Below are 14,736 nucleotides of genomic sequence, written 5' to 3' on the forward strand. Positions count from 1 at the left end.
TCCATATTAGCACAAGTTCTGGCCAGAAGCCTCTAGAAGCAGTAGAGAAACAACCAAAGCTTCCCTAAGAGAATTTGTGGATGAGAATGAACCGCGCCTAGTACAAAAGAACTTGTTCATGCCCAAATGATTCACATGCCCTCATATAAGTGAGGTACTCCCGCATACAAGTGCAACACCCATAGATCATCGACTCCATCACCCTGCAACCTATTTTCATATCAGCCATACCCATAGATCTCAACATTCTTTTAGATCAACATGGAGAGCTCTTACCACATCTCAATGAATCACTTGCATATGAGCAAGAAGATACCATCACTCATCTCGACGAACATCAACTTTATGAAGATGAAGCCCCACTTCTAGATCAACATAGGGACATCTTACCTGATCTCAATGAAGAACTTGACTATGAGCAAGAAGGTGAAATCACTCGTCTCTTGGAACTTCAACTTTATGACTATGAAGCCCATCTACAAGAAGGTCAGTCCTTACATCTTCATCCCAATGAACTGCTTGGTATGCATGTCATAGATCTCAATGTTGATTATTCTAAGGGAGAACAAGAAAAAGAACAAGAATAGGAACACGTCCTCATATGGCTGCGTTTCTTCCTGTGTCATGGGAAAGCTCAGCTACTCCAAAGAACGAACACCCTCAAATCTCATGACCAAGTCAGTTCAATATCCACCATCGGACATTGCAAGGAGCCTGCAAATATGAACAAAAGAAATCAATAAAAAAAGGCACCATGGGTCTGATAGTAATATTCACAAAAAACAATCTAAAAGTAATGTTAACACTATAACCATCACAACCAAAAAATAGTACCATGCCAACAGTACCATGCAAGCAGTAAGCAGCATGTATAGGCCATCAACACATACACGTCGTCAACGGGCCAGTACAACAGCAGCAGACACGCAATTAGGTAGCAGCAACCGGCCATCAAAAAGGAAACTAGGTACGTGGGCCAAAACCTAAACGACAACCAATCCTAGCACCGACAACAAGCACGCAGCTGACCTCGGACACCATCAATCCATAGCAATCCCGATAGGTACAAATACAGGCTCACAAGCGCACGTGTACTGTTTCGTACTTGTAGACTCTCCATCGATCTAATCCTGGTGGTGACAAGAAGCACACAACCTGCAGCAGGCAAGGAAACTTAGGGGAGATGACGGCGAGCGATAAGAAACTATGGCGGCGGCGACGCAGCAAGCCCACGTCAGAAAAAATGAAGATCGATGGAGTACGTACGTACCTCTTGTCCCTACATACGTCTGCGCCGGCGTCAATCGTCTGCCTTAGAATTGGCAACAGAGATCTAAGACGAGCGTCTACCCTAAAACTACGAACAGAGGAAGAAGCGATTGGAGAAAAACTGTCGAAGGAGGAGTGTGGGAAGGAGGGAGCCACAACATAAGAAGACGTGGGAAGGACTCCGAGCAGCAGGAACGTCATATCCACGCATGACTACGTGTGCGCAAAGTTACGTGGAATAAGGGGAAATTTTCCAAGTCCTAAAATATTAGGAGTTGTTGGAGAAAGATTTTTCTCTATCTTTCTAAAAAAACAAGGATTAGGAGGATATTTAGGAAAATATTGAAGATGCTCTTAGGAGAAAAAATATATAAAATATGTAATTCTTACAGATGCTCTAACGACTAAAATAGTTCCTCCATCCAAATTAGTGAGGGGTAACGTGGCTTTTTGTCAAGCTCCTTATTTTATCTAAAAATCACTTGGATATATTTCAAGACAGATTGAGTATAATTTGAAACGAAATGAATACTCCCTCCATCCCAAATTATAAGTCATTCCAAGAATTTTGGAGAGTCAAACTATCCTAAGTTTGACAAAATTTATATGATAAAATTATTATTATTATTACTATACCAACTAAGTATCATTAGATTCTTCTTCTTTCTTAATTATATTTTTATAATATACTCACTTTAGGTTATAAATTTAAGTATTTTTCTTTATAATTTTGGTTAAATTTAAAAATACTTTGACTCTCTAAGGTTTTTAAAATGACTTATAATTTAGAATGGAGAGAGTACTACTGGCAGGTAATGGTGGAGTATGGGCCAGCAGCAAGAGGGGGCTAAATTGGGCCCAGGAGCTTAGCCTAAGAGCAAGAGGTCTATGGGCCTTTAAATTCCTATCAAACAGGGGAGGCCTTTTTTTTACCTCCATTAGCCTCCACCCCTGCTGGCATAAATAATAATTTCAGTTTGCACCAACACTCCGAGATTTCGAATTTGTTCACTATATAGAATAACTATTTATGAAGTAATATAGTTTTATAAAAACACAGAGCTAAAGAAATAAATTATTTGGTATTACATCAAAAAGCATAAACTTATCTAAAGTAATAACTTATAAATTTATCAATAAAGTATTAATATAATTCAAAAATAAATTTCAAGTGTCATTGTACGTGGCTCAATAATGATACCATTTTTATGATCGAGAAACTATTAAAATGACTTGCTACTTGCTCTGCAACACATTGCAACCGACTCATAATGTAAGGCATTTAAAAAACTGAGCAAACCAAGGATCGCTGTTACAGGATTCTTAATTTCTGTTATCCTCGAGCCTCTTTTCTGTCAATAATAAGAACAAAAGATAATACGAAATATGCCACTATTTTAATTAGTAATCATGCCCAAACTTTCGTAGCCATCAGATAAAAGAAGATGTGCTTAGTCAGCAACGCCTGGCATTGCATTCGAGCATGACATATTTACATATAATGGGCAGAATAATGCATCAGCTACAAACATTGATTCAGATGCATTTTCCATTCGCGGATGCAGTGTTTTGCACTGCCTGAATCATCTGACCGACCTGAACACATGGCCTCCAACCACGAACAGTTTTGAGCAAGAAGGCATCCACCAGCTTGGCCACAATAGGCATGCTCCAAGAAGGTAGTTCAAGCTCTTGCACCATCTCTGTAGCCACCGAAACACTTGTATCATTCTCCAGGTCAAATGCGAACTCGATGTTCTTACATTTACCTGTACAAGGCCAAAAAATAAAATAAAATGCAGTGTCAGTGCATGGTACTAATGGAGATTTGTGCAATCCAAAGATGATATTTTGATGCTTGTATTTACCATTGGGGACAGGAATCCTTAGTAATAACTTGACAGGGTTGCTACCATTCATATCTCCTTCCAGTACAAATCCACCCCTTCGAAGCACTAGGCTGAAAGACCCCTTCCCGTTATCAACGGTTCCATTTGGTAGCAAAGATACAAAAATTGGTGTGGCTTCAAGATCCAAATCCAAATTCGGTGGGAATGCTATAGGTTCTTGCAGAGGTTTAGAGGTTTTATTATCATTGATGATGATGTCATCTTTCAAGAGAAAAGGGCTCTTCAAGAGCTCACTTGCTGGCAATCTATCAGCAGCTGAAGCTAGGCAGCTCTCTATGAAACTTCTTACTTCTGCATCTTTGACCTTGGAGAGAGCAACTGGTTTTACACCCTGCAGTTATGCCATTATAGCACCATTCATATACAACAAAAAGGAACTATCTGGGTATTTCTAACGAACTCTTGAAGTAGAATAGTACTATCTAGGTGACAGGTCACTTACTTCAGATATCTTCTTGTATATCTGAACAAAGCCCTGACATTCACTGTAAGGGCACTCACCAGTCACCATCTCAAGCATACACATGCCGAAAGAGTATATATCCACCAACTCATTGTAGTTTTCACCAAAGATCTCTGGTGCCATGAATTCTAAGGTGCCTGTGTTTCAGGTTAAATGTTACTGATAAACATCTCAAACTCACCACAAATCAGGTTTTTCTACAGAAATATGTGGCAGCATGGCCTGTAGAAATCTGTACCTTGTATACTCTGTGTTTTCCTCTGCTGCATGACCATTGCCAAACCGAAGTCCCCAATCTTAACTTTCCCATGGTTCCCATTGATGAAAATATTGTCACACTTCAAGTCCCTGTGTATGATTGGTGGCTTCTGGCTGTGCAGATAGGCTAGCCCTATCAGTATTTGTTTTGCCCATCGCCTCATTGCCTTCATGTCAACTTTCTTGTGCTTTGTACGGTACCTAACCACACCATAACATAGATCATTAAAGGGGGATGGTGAAGGTAGCTACTTCTGTACAGCTGTTTCCCTTCTGAATGGAAAGCAAAAAAGAACCAACTTTGGATTTCTTTTAGTTCCCTGAAAAGTGAAAACTAAGACTACCAATAAACTATTCAGATTTTAAATTTGAAAAGAAGTTATTCAGATTTTGTTTGCCATTGGTAAATAACTGAACATTCACCATGCCACAAAAGAAGGCGCGAGGCACAAATAATAAAATCAATCACACTCCATCGTAGCAGCACATACGAGGAGGGGCTATGTTATATTCACATACTCTCTCAAGTTGCCGGATGTGAACAGCTCAGTGATGAGATTGACCGTCCTTTTCTTGTTGTCGACCCACGAGGCGTAGAGCTTGAGGATGTGCTTGTGCTGGAGCGACCGTAGCAGCTGGATCTCCGTCTTGAGCCGCTGCATCTCCTTGGGGGATCCCATGGTCCGGCCGTTTATCTCCACTTTGGCCCATGCCACCTCAATGCCTTCAACCACGTCGAAGCCTTTGTAGCTGCCACCAGATCGATCACGTGAATCAACAAACACAAGCAAGAATTTTTTCACTTTCTTCATGTTTTTAAAACAAAAATAAGCTGGCATTAAAGGCTGAATCTTTGTGATTTGTCGAATATATATCAAGACTGAAATTCAGGAAACTAGTTACTGTCATTAAATTTGCTACTGAATTAGTCCATAAACAGCTGAGGAGAGGGAAGGGAGGTACACTGTCTTGAAGGCCCCTGATCCCACGACCTCCTTGTACTGCAATGCACGCACGAAAACCGCAGAGATCAGGCAGAAAGATCTATTTTTTTTCAGACGAATTCCAGTGCAGGATGCAAACAATCAAGATTCAAAATTCAGGAACTGAAAGCCCCCCGCGCTAACAGGCGATGAACCAACCCGGCAAGCCGACGAGACCAAACAACATGTCGACATTAGCAGCAGACGCGAAGGGACGGCACACAGTACGTACCCGGAAGTAGCGGCCGGTGGGGTCGACCTCGTCGACGTCGGGGTCGTCCACCTCGTCGTCGGGCGGCTCCGCCTGCTCGCCGCCCGCCAAATCCGGATCCGGAGCCATGGCGCCAACGCGCTCCTCCGCCCGCGAGATCAGAAGCCGAGCCGGCGATGGATCGACGAGCAGCGCGAGAGACGGCGTGCGAGCGCGACGAGTCTGAACTCTCGACTGCTCTTGTGAACTCAAAACGCCCTGTTCCGAGTTCCAGGGGCACCGCGCCGCGGGTGTTTAGGAGCGGGATCACGTGAGGCTGCAGGTGGGCCCCGCGACCTGGTGGGAGTTGATCATGGACGTGATAAGCATCCACGTGGCAGATCTGATATACTGCTCAAGATATGGGCTTCGATTTGCCGTAAAATATTCGAGTAGTATAAGGAAACAAGTTTCAGATGAGGATTTACCAAAATGTTCAGATAAATGAACGAAATTTCAGATAAGGATGTCCTTATATATTCAGATATAGATTTTGCGATGATCGTGTGCATGATGATTAAGAGCATGTGATTTTGTTGATTTTCCTGTGTTATTTCCTCACCCTAAATCATGTTAATTTGGTCAAGAACAAGATAGTTAGGGCGTGTCGGGTTGTTTGAGCCTGGGTCGCCAGCCAACACTCCCCCTGCCACTACAAGAAACACTTGGCTTTTTAACGTTTAGTTATGTCACAATATATAGAATTTATGTTACAAATTAAGATTTGTGACATCAAGTTGACAAAAATCAAAACGTGGAAAAGCTCGCGTCATAAAATGATTTTGTTACATTTGTTTGGTTCATGTCACAAGCATATGACATTGGTTTATTGTCACAAAATTGTAGGCCTTGCCACGTGGCAGCTGACATGGCAGGGAGAAAAAATGTCACAAAATAAGTTTTGGCCTACTAAAGCCCACATAGCTCATGGGCCTAAAATCTATTTAGAGTGGTATTAGCTGGTCCATTATTTTCAATTATAGCCCATATAGATTTCAAGCCCACAACAATCCAGCCCATATAATATTTTTTTGCTCTCAAAATGCATTCCATAATTTATCCCACATATTTCAGCCCATATTTTTCCCAAGCCCATAAAATTCAGCCCATTTTTTCTCAGCACACACAATTCAGCCCATATAATTGCATCCATGTAATTTTTCAACATATAAAACATCAGATCCAAATGAATTAACATCTCAACAGTAAATACATATCATGACATCAATCCACCAATTCATTACACATGTAGGGTCTTATGTCTCAAATTTAAACCATGCAGCAGCAGCACATTTGTAAGGGCATAATGGAATTCTAGTGATAAGCAAGTAACCAACTGCTTTAGTCCAGCTGCTTCAGTTTTTCCTCTCTGAAGTTTAGACCCTACAAATATACAGTAAAGGATAAGCTGCAATTATTCAAAAATCTCTCACAAAATATATAGACTCAAAATCTAGTGAGTTCAAAGACATGAATATATTCTACCACACAGCAAGATATAATTCAGAGTTATTAGTAGTACTGATGTCACATAAATATCTATGTATAAACATTAAGTTAGTACGTGCCATTAGTTTCATATATAACCTGTGGCCATCCTATTCACAAATTTGTTCATCTGATTATGTGGTTATGCACATTTTCACCCACCCAACCATAATTAACCTTGTCATACATAATTATGATGTTACTAGTCATGATGAATGCCTTCACAGATATTGATTACAGGATTCAAAATCCAAGAATTCACATGCTTGCATACAAAGTAAATGGGACAGACAAGTTGGAATCTGAAGGTGATTGCACCAGTTGGCAGAATGTTCACTTCAAATATTCTAACAAAAGAAAACAGAAAGTAGAGCATACCGATGACAGGCAGAATGCAGTGCTAAAGTCAAGTTGCAAAGAAATAGTGGACTATTTGTTATACAAACAGAAATGAGAAGTACCGGATTATAGCCTTTCTGCTTAGAAAATCCACTATCAACAACATGCTGCACAGGCAAGTGACGACATCCTCAAGGACGGTGAAAGCCAAGCTGGAAAAAAATCAAAATCAATTTTTGTGTGCACACTCAACTGTCATATAGGCAGAAAGTTGTGCTAGCTGTACTCACAATTCCTTGCGTTGCTGCTGCTGATGCAAATAGTAAGTATGCCTCTTGAATTTCATGTCCAAGTCTGAAGCGTCGATAAAGTTCCTATAATGAAGATATCATGTTCTAGAAATCACATAATTAATTGCACAATCTGCAGTTATAGAACAGCTATCCAAACAATACTATGGTCCCTTGCATCAAGTCTAAAAATTAACAACTGGCAAAACATCTGTAGAAAATTGCACAATTTATATAGTAGATAGCTAGATTATAAAATTATCAAAAAAATTCTTTGGTCAGGCAAGCACATTTGATAGAATAAACAAACTGCAAAACAGGATACTACATCTTACTGCTAATTGTGAGAGACGGAGGGAGAGATGATCCAGTACCCACCTTGACCTTGGATTAACAAACAAATAAGAAACTGGATAACTGAATATTCTAAGAACCCAATACATAGCAGCACCAATGGATAACCTAATAGTCTGCAATACCATCACAAGAAAACTACAATAAACTTAAACCTTAAATGGTCATATTGAAAAATCACCTGCAAGCGTCCAACAGATATACCCTTACTACTGTAGATCATGTTTTTTCCCTCTCTACTGAAAATCATGTTTCTTCACTACTTTGCACTAAATCAACACTTATACTACCAGATCTATTAGGTCACCGTGAATAACAACAGGGGAAGTTTCTTCCATATCCCCGTCCCCGAGCGGGGATAAACTCCCCATGGAGTCCCTGTGACATAATCCAGTTAATGATGATGGACAAAGCAAATAAAAAATCCAAAGAACAATCGTACTAAGATTTCAATTGAGCAAATCGATTTGCCTAGAAACAGATCCAGTTCCTATCTCAAAAATCTAAATCCAATTAAAATACCAAAAAGCAATTAACTAAGGCTCCATAGGGGAAGGAAGCTTCAGATCTATGCCTCTTCCATCCTCTAGCCAATGACGGATGAGCATTGAAGGAGCAGAGAGAGAAAAGGTTGCTACAAGCTGCAGCGCATGCTTACCGTCGTCGGAACAGGCAGCGTCCGTCTCGCTGCAGGCTTGAGCCTTGCTGCTACCTTGCTAGGACCTACCACGCTGGGCACCTAGACAATATGTGCCGGAGGCTGGAGCATGCACGCGCAGCATGCTGGTGGCCGAAGCTCTTGCGCGTGGCACGGTGGCCGTGACTCCGTGAGGGCAGGGGATGTGGTGTGTTGATGGGCCAACATGGGCCGAGTTGAGCTAAATTTTAGCCAGGCGTCCATCGCTATTCTAAGGCCTTGTTTAGTTCGGAAATTTTTTAGAAAATCGACACTGTAGCAATTTCGTTTGTATTTTATAAATATTGTCCAATCAAGGACTAACTAGGCTCAAAAGATTCGTCTCGTCAATTCCGATCAAACTATGCAATTAGTTTTTATTTTCATCTATATTTAATACTCCATGCATATGTCTAAAGATTCGATGTGATGGGAAATTTGAAAAATTTTACAAAATTTTTTAGGAACTAAACAAGGCCTAAACGGGGCGGGTTCGTGTGGATCGGGGACGGGGATGCACAACCATCCGCGTACCCGTCGGATCCGACGGGGACTGATTTTGTACCAGTTAGATCCCTGTGGAGGACAAATCTTCCCCATCCCCGTCTCCTAATAGGGGAATTTTCCGCGGAGAATCAGAGATCGAGGCCTTGTTGACATCTTTAGACGTGGGCATGCGGCGTGCAGACTGGTTCTATTTAGTGTGTCCTTATAGGAGCCCTGAAGAGATAAGGTTTGGAATTTTTTTTATTTTATATTTTCTTTTCATTTTGCTACTAGAACCCGACAGAATAATACATATTTTTTTTATCTTTTGCTCCTTTTGCCATTCTGGCCCAGCTGTCGGCGTACCAACCCCAATTTATATAATCCCACTATCCTCCTCAACCTAGATAAAATGGTTGATATGTTATTGGAACTTTTAAGAGTTATTTTTACTTTTAAAAAAATTTTAAAAATAAAATAGACAAAAACATGGAAAAATATGTGTTGACGTGGCCTTATCAAGTGCAATAGGTGACCCAAGTACAAGACAAAAAAATATAATCTGATATAATAAAAAATAAAATAGAAAAAAAAGGAAAAACATGTGTTGACGTGGCAAAACACCTTGTCAACATGGAAAGTTTTTTAAATAAATTAATAAAATAATTTGTGACACACAAATAGGCCTTGTGACATAGAAAATATTGTCATTAGATGAAATCAGACTTGTTAAATGACATTTATTGTGACATACAACTTTTAATTGTCACTAAGTCACTATGCCTAAAATATAATGTCACAAAATGGATGATATAGTAACATTCTTACAATTGTCATACTAAAAACGTTAAAAAGCCATGTATTTCTTGTAGTGTGGGCAGGCTCGATGCATGCAAAGCTAGGTTATTTGGTTGGTTGCATGCTTTGAACCAGGTTAGGTGAGATATTGTTTGGTTGGCTACGTTTGTATCAACATTCAAATACCAGACGCAAGTATAAGTGTTTGGTTGGTTGCACCAGTTCAGTAGCAGGAGAAATGAGATTACATCAGCTTCCAAACTAGAAAACTTAACAGTAGTTTACTATGGTTTTTTAAAGGTTTAGCCGAAATAAATAAAAAAAAAGAAAAAGACAAAACCTTCATAGAAAAATTTTATACTAAAGCATACCATATTATACGTTCACTATGTAGATCTACTCACGTGAAGTCAAATAAAATTAGATTTTTATTTTATGATTTACTATGATTTTTTAAAGATTTAACCGAAATAAAAAAAAGAGAAAACCATTGTCATTGTAGCAAAATCACTCATTCACTGTAGAAAAAACCGCCTCCAAAATTGCTCTAGGGAGATAAAATATATGGTTTGAAAAGTTGAGGGAGATAGTTTGGCTACTTTTAAAGTTAAGGGAGAAAAAGTGGACCAAAAGTTAAGGAAGGAAAAGTAAAGTTTTTCCTTTTTCTTTTTCTCTTCGTAACGAACTAACGACTAAAAAATAAGGCCAGTCTCAGTGGAGGTTTCACCAGGATGTCATGCACATTTATTAGAGCGTCATGTCAGCAAAACTGCACTTTTTGCATGAAACGAAGAGGAGAGATAAGGAAATAGTTTCATCATGGTGAAACTCCACGGGCGTCGTTTCTCACACGGTGAAACGAGATGAAACCCCACTGAGGGTCAAATCGTTTCACTATCTTGCATGTGATCCAATCATTTTGCAGCAATTAAATGCTTTGCTTAGCCTTGGAAACAACAAAGTGAAATGCTCTATTGCTGGGGTTATTTCATAGATGGTTTCATTTCAATGTCGATGACGTGTTGGTATGTGAAACCGTGCAGTGACACTGTCCATTGAGACTGGCCTAATATTCATTGTCCCATTTGTTCCATGGTGTCTTATGTACTTCCTAATTCCCAATTAAGTCATTTTGTCTTCTCTAGATATATAGCTTTTAATATGTATACATAGAGTCTAACTTATCGCTGGTGCATAACTGATATTTTTGATACTTCAGTATCATCGGTTAGGGCTGGTACAAAACTGGTATTGGCCGAAAATTTTGTGAATTTGAATGCAAACTAGTAGAAATTTGAATGCAAACTAGTAGAATTTTCATGAGATCTATGAGTCCAAAACTGAGTTATTAAAAATTCTTTTATAACTTTCAACCATCATCATCCTACCACCACACTTTGAACTCGTACTCTAGGGCTCCTCCCTGCCATGCATGCCCCAAAAGTATTATATCATCTTATTTCTAATAATATTTTCTATTGTTTTTTAAGTCAACTAGTTTAGAGATATTCTATATTATTTTATATACATATTAAGATTTTTTTCCTTTTAAATTTTGGCTGAAATTTTTCTATCACCAATAGATTTTTGACATTTCTAGCTTCTCATTTATATCAGTCACCGCCGATATTTTCAAAATATCGATAATATAAACCCTAGGAATTGATTTAATCGGAAGGAACAGTGTACATTGCTAAAGAGAGGGAAGTTAATAACCTAGGAAGGTTATTACATTTCAACAATCGTAGATATACACATAATTACTCCTAATACTAGTCTCTGTTTGGGTTTCACAAGAGTTTGATTCTCTTTAAAATTATGACACATCGACAATTTTACTTAGTTGGTATGGTAATTATGATAAAAGAGACAAATAGAGTTTCATTGGGATGAAACCCATGCATCATGTTTAACAACACAATGAAACATTCACTAGGAATGATCTGTTTCACTCTCATGTGCTCTCCAGGATCCTTTTTTTTGCGAGAGAAAGATTGAATTCATTCAGCAACAGGAGTAATTATATTCTAGTTTCAGAAGCTCGCTAATACATGAAGGGAAATTTTCTCTCTCCAGACCACACTATGCAAAGTACATCTTGCTAATTCGTGAGCTACTCTATTGCACTCTCTCCCAAATTTACTAAACCTCACATCATGAAGTATCCTCGTAGCATGTTTAATCTCCTTCACAATGTTTCAATACCTGGACCTATATATCCTCCATAGGTGTTTTAAGAGCAAGCCTCCACTAAACAAAGGCACTCTGACTCAATCATAGTTGGCCTTTTTATCCATTCCGTTGCTTGCTTGATGCCTTCATAACAGGCTTCAGATTCTGCCTCACACTTTTTATTTACATTGTAGGATGATAGTACTCTACCTAAATGGTCTTTGATAATGGCTTCACTAAAATTCTTCCCTGTTGTCACCAAGAAAGAAGCATCAATATTTAGTTTTACCCATCCCTCTGGTGGTGCCAACCATTTCTCGCATCCCTCTATGTGACCCTGCAAGTATGGAAATTATTTTTTGGGTTAGAACTATCCAAACAACCCATGTACTACAAACATAAAGACTGAACACCACACTTGTGAGCATAAGGATGCCTTTATGCATCTGGTCTCTATCTTGTTGGGTACGAATCTCAGAGCGAATATTGTGGTTCACATTGTAAGGCCATGTGCCCTTAGAGGCAAATTTTACTTTACCCATTTGCCCGGCTCTGGACCAAATCACATGCCTTGTCACATAAAAGTTTATGAGATTGTTGTCAATCTCGCAAAATTCTATGGGTTGGACGCGGAAGAATGGAAAGTTTGAATGGACTAAGCCATTTGTAATCAGATTGCAAAACTTTTATTGAAACTTATAGTTATATAGTAGGAGGACAACCACACACACAAAAAGAAGTATCAGGGCACTTTGCTTTGCCAATGCCACGGCTGTCATGGACACTATATATATGTGGCTACACACTGAACAACTGAACATATATCTTCTTGACAGGTGAATATACAAAGACGTCATTGGTAAAGAGAGATCATGGAGATCCACCATGAGCAGTGCAAACATGACTCCTGCCTAAACTTTGATATAATGCTAGTCACCTTCATCGAATCATGGGCACACCGGCCAACAACCCATTACCAATGTAAAACATTTGAATTCACCACTGACACTGAGCAGGTAAAAAGGCAGATCACTACAAAATGTTCTAATACCAAACTCAGTTGAAGCTTAAAATTCCACAGGTAAATTCATACTTTTTTTTTACACCCTACCAACCCACAAACACTTAACAAATTGTAGCCTATATAAGCATATATTGTGCCACTCCATGCACAATGCAAAACCAAGCGAGATCTGCCAACATGGCAGCAGCAAGAGCTTCCACGCATGCGGAAGCACTCGTCAAGGTGACATGCATGGTGGCACTCGCCATCGCTCTGCTCGCGCCGTGCTGCGTGGCATCCTCGAGGTCACTGCTGCTGGTCTCCTCCTCACTCGCCGCCGATGCACCGGAAGGCAGCCAGCAGGCCGGTGATGATGCGTCGGCGCCGGCAGCGGTGCCGGTGCTAGAGCCGCAGCCGCCGGCTGCAGATGCTGCAGCCCCGCCGGCGGTGGGAACTCCGGAGTCCACCGCCCCTGTCGCCGCCGCGCCGCCGCCGTTGACGGGTCCCCACGGCCAGCACGTGAAGAGCAAGCACAAGGACCACGAGAAGGCAGCGCCACCGAAGTCCAAGCACCATCACCCGAAGGCGCCGCCCAAGCACCACGGGCACCACGCGCCTCCTCCGGAGCCGGAGCCGGACGTTTCGCCACCCGCGCCGCCGCCGGAGCCGTACACACCAGGTGCGCCGGCGGCCGACAGCCCGCACGGCCAGAACCCGCCGTGGCCGTTCCCGTGGCCGCGCCCGCCGGCCACCGGCAAGTGGCCGCCGCTGCCGCCGTTCCCGTTCCACCCGCCGCCGCTGCCCGCGTGGCCGCACCCGCAGCCCGGGAACAAAAACCCGTGGCCGCCGCTGCCGCCGTTCCACCCGCCGCCGTTCCCGGCGTGGCCGCACCCCGGCCCGGGCGGCAAGTGGCCGCCGCTACCTCCGTTCCCGTTCCACCCGCCGCCGGTCCCGGCGTGGCCGCACCCCGGCCCCGGCGGCAAGTGGCCGCCGCTGCCGCCGTTCCCTTTCCACCCGCCGCCGACGCCGGCGTGGCCGTGGCCTCGTCATCCAGGAAACCCGTGGACGCCGCCGTCCTTGCACGGCAGCGATGGCTTCCCTTCGACGACGGTGCAGCAGGACTCCAAGAACTGACGCATGCGCGCGCTCTTTTGGCCCGATAACACGAGAGGGGATTTTATTTATATAATGAATTTGTTTCAGCTAAAGGAGGTATCGAACGATGATCGTGTATGCTGTAAAAGTAATTATGATTTGTGTTAATTTGATCAGGCTCAAGAGCCATGATTATGATATGAATAAAATTAATCAGAGCAGAAATTTAAAGTTTTTTGCGATCATCCATTCGACGATTCCAGGAAAAGCATACATGGTCACTTCATCAGAAATTCAGTACTTCTTTCATCAGAAGTTTTTGTGATCATCCATTCAATGATTCAAATGTCAATAGCAGTTTCTATGAAGGAGGACAATGTTTGTCTCCAACGATTAGGCCCAACGGCTTAACCGTGTCTTGACTCGCGCCCTCATCAGAGACACCCAGCCCATCTATGGGTGAACAGCCTCGTCACCCTTTGATCTCGGCCTAATCGGGCATTGACTTGCACTCTGATCGAGGACGCATAGCCCATCTATGGATGGAGAGCCCCTGTCATCTTGCGCTATAAAAAGATATGGAGGCTAGTGTCTCTCTGTACGAGATTCACCATGAAATCCGCCACTCTCCACCGACACAAACCCTAAGCCGATCCTGTAAGGGCGCAACTAGTGATGGGAAGCCGTAGCCACTACGCTACACCACCGTCTTCACCTTTGGTCACCACTGCATCACCCCTTCATCGAACGTCACTACCCGTGAGCAGATCTACACCGACCCCATAGCCGGTACTTCGAACACCTCCACTCCACTCTCCTCTGATGGTTTGCACCTCTCACTACTTCGTTACTTCCCCTGTCATAGATCTCATACTATCACATTTGTATAATCACGAATGTAA

General features: G+C 41.8%; 2 protein-coding genes and 1 long non-coding RNA gene across 3 annotated transcripts; 1 reads left to right on the plus strand and 2 right to left on the minus strand.

The window, feature by feature from the left end:
• On the minus strand, window positions 2,561-5,362 carry LOC8083085 (probable serine/threonine-protein kinase WNK6). The gene is made up of 7 exons (XM_002450282.2): window positions 5,116-5,362; window positions 4,864-4,901; window positions 4,420-4,650; window positions 3,881-4,101; window positions 3,622-3,779; window positions 3,138-3,510; window positions 2,561-3,038 (listed from the first exon to the last, which is right to left on the minus strand). Exons 1-7 carry the CDS (start codon window positions 5,221-5,223, stop codon window positions 2,806-2,808), a joined length of 1,362 nt encoding a protein of 453 aa, XP_002450327.1. The 5' UTR covers window positions 5,224-5,362; the 3' UTR covers window positions 2,561-2,805.
• LOC110435739 lies at window positions 6,274-8,449 on the minus strand. Its single transcript, XR_002453593.1, has 4 exons — window positions 8,263-8,449; window positions 7,251-7,334; window positions 7,083-7,172; window positions 6,274-6,516 (listed from the first exon to the last, which is right to left on the minus strand). It is a non-coding gene; the product is annotated as an uncharacterized LOC110435739 (long non-coding RNA).
• On the plus strand, window positions 12,843-14,071 carry LOC8083086 (basic proline-rich protein). The gene has a single exon (XM_021461749.1). The coding sequence runs from the start codon at window positions 12,911-12,913 to the stop codon at window positions 13,871-13,873; it is 963 nt and encodes a 320-aa protein (XP_021317424.1). The 5' UTR covers window positions 12,843-12,910; the 3' UTR covers window positions 13,874-14,071.

This window comes from Sorghum bicolor, chromosome 5 (genome assembly GCF_000003195.3).
Source record: "Sorghum bicolor cultivar BTx623 chromosome 5, Sorghum_bicolor_NCBIv3, whole genome shotgun sequence".
NCBI lineage: Eukaryota > Viridiplantae > Streptophyta > Magnoliopsida > Poales > Poaceae > Sorghum > Sorghum bicolor.

Bases quoted from the DNA above. Each gene is read 5' to 3' on its own strand.
- LOC8083085 (XM_002450282.2), bottom strand. From the start codon at position 5,223: ATGGCTCCGGATCCGGATTTGGCGGGCGGCGAGCAGGCGGAGCCGCCC. The intron at 4,902-5,115 runs GTACGTACTGTG...CGTGCATTGCAG, and splicing joins CCACCGGCCGCTACTTCCGG to TACAAGGAGGTCGTGGGATC. The intron at 3,039-3,137 runs GTAAATACAAGC...GGCCTTGTACAG, and splicing joins AAGGATTCCTGTCCCCAATG to GTAAATGTAAGAACATCGAG.
- LOC8083086 (XM_021461749.1), top strand. From the start codon at position 12,911: ATGCAAAACCAAGCGAGATCTGCCAACATGGCAGCAGCAAGAGCTTCC.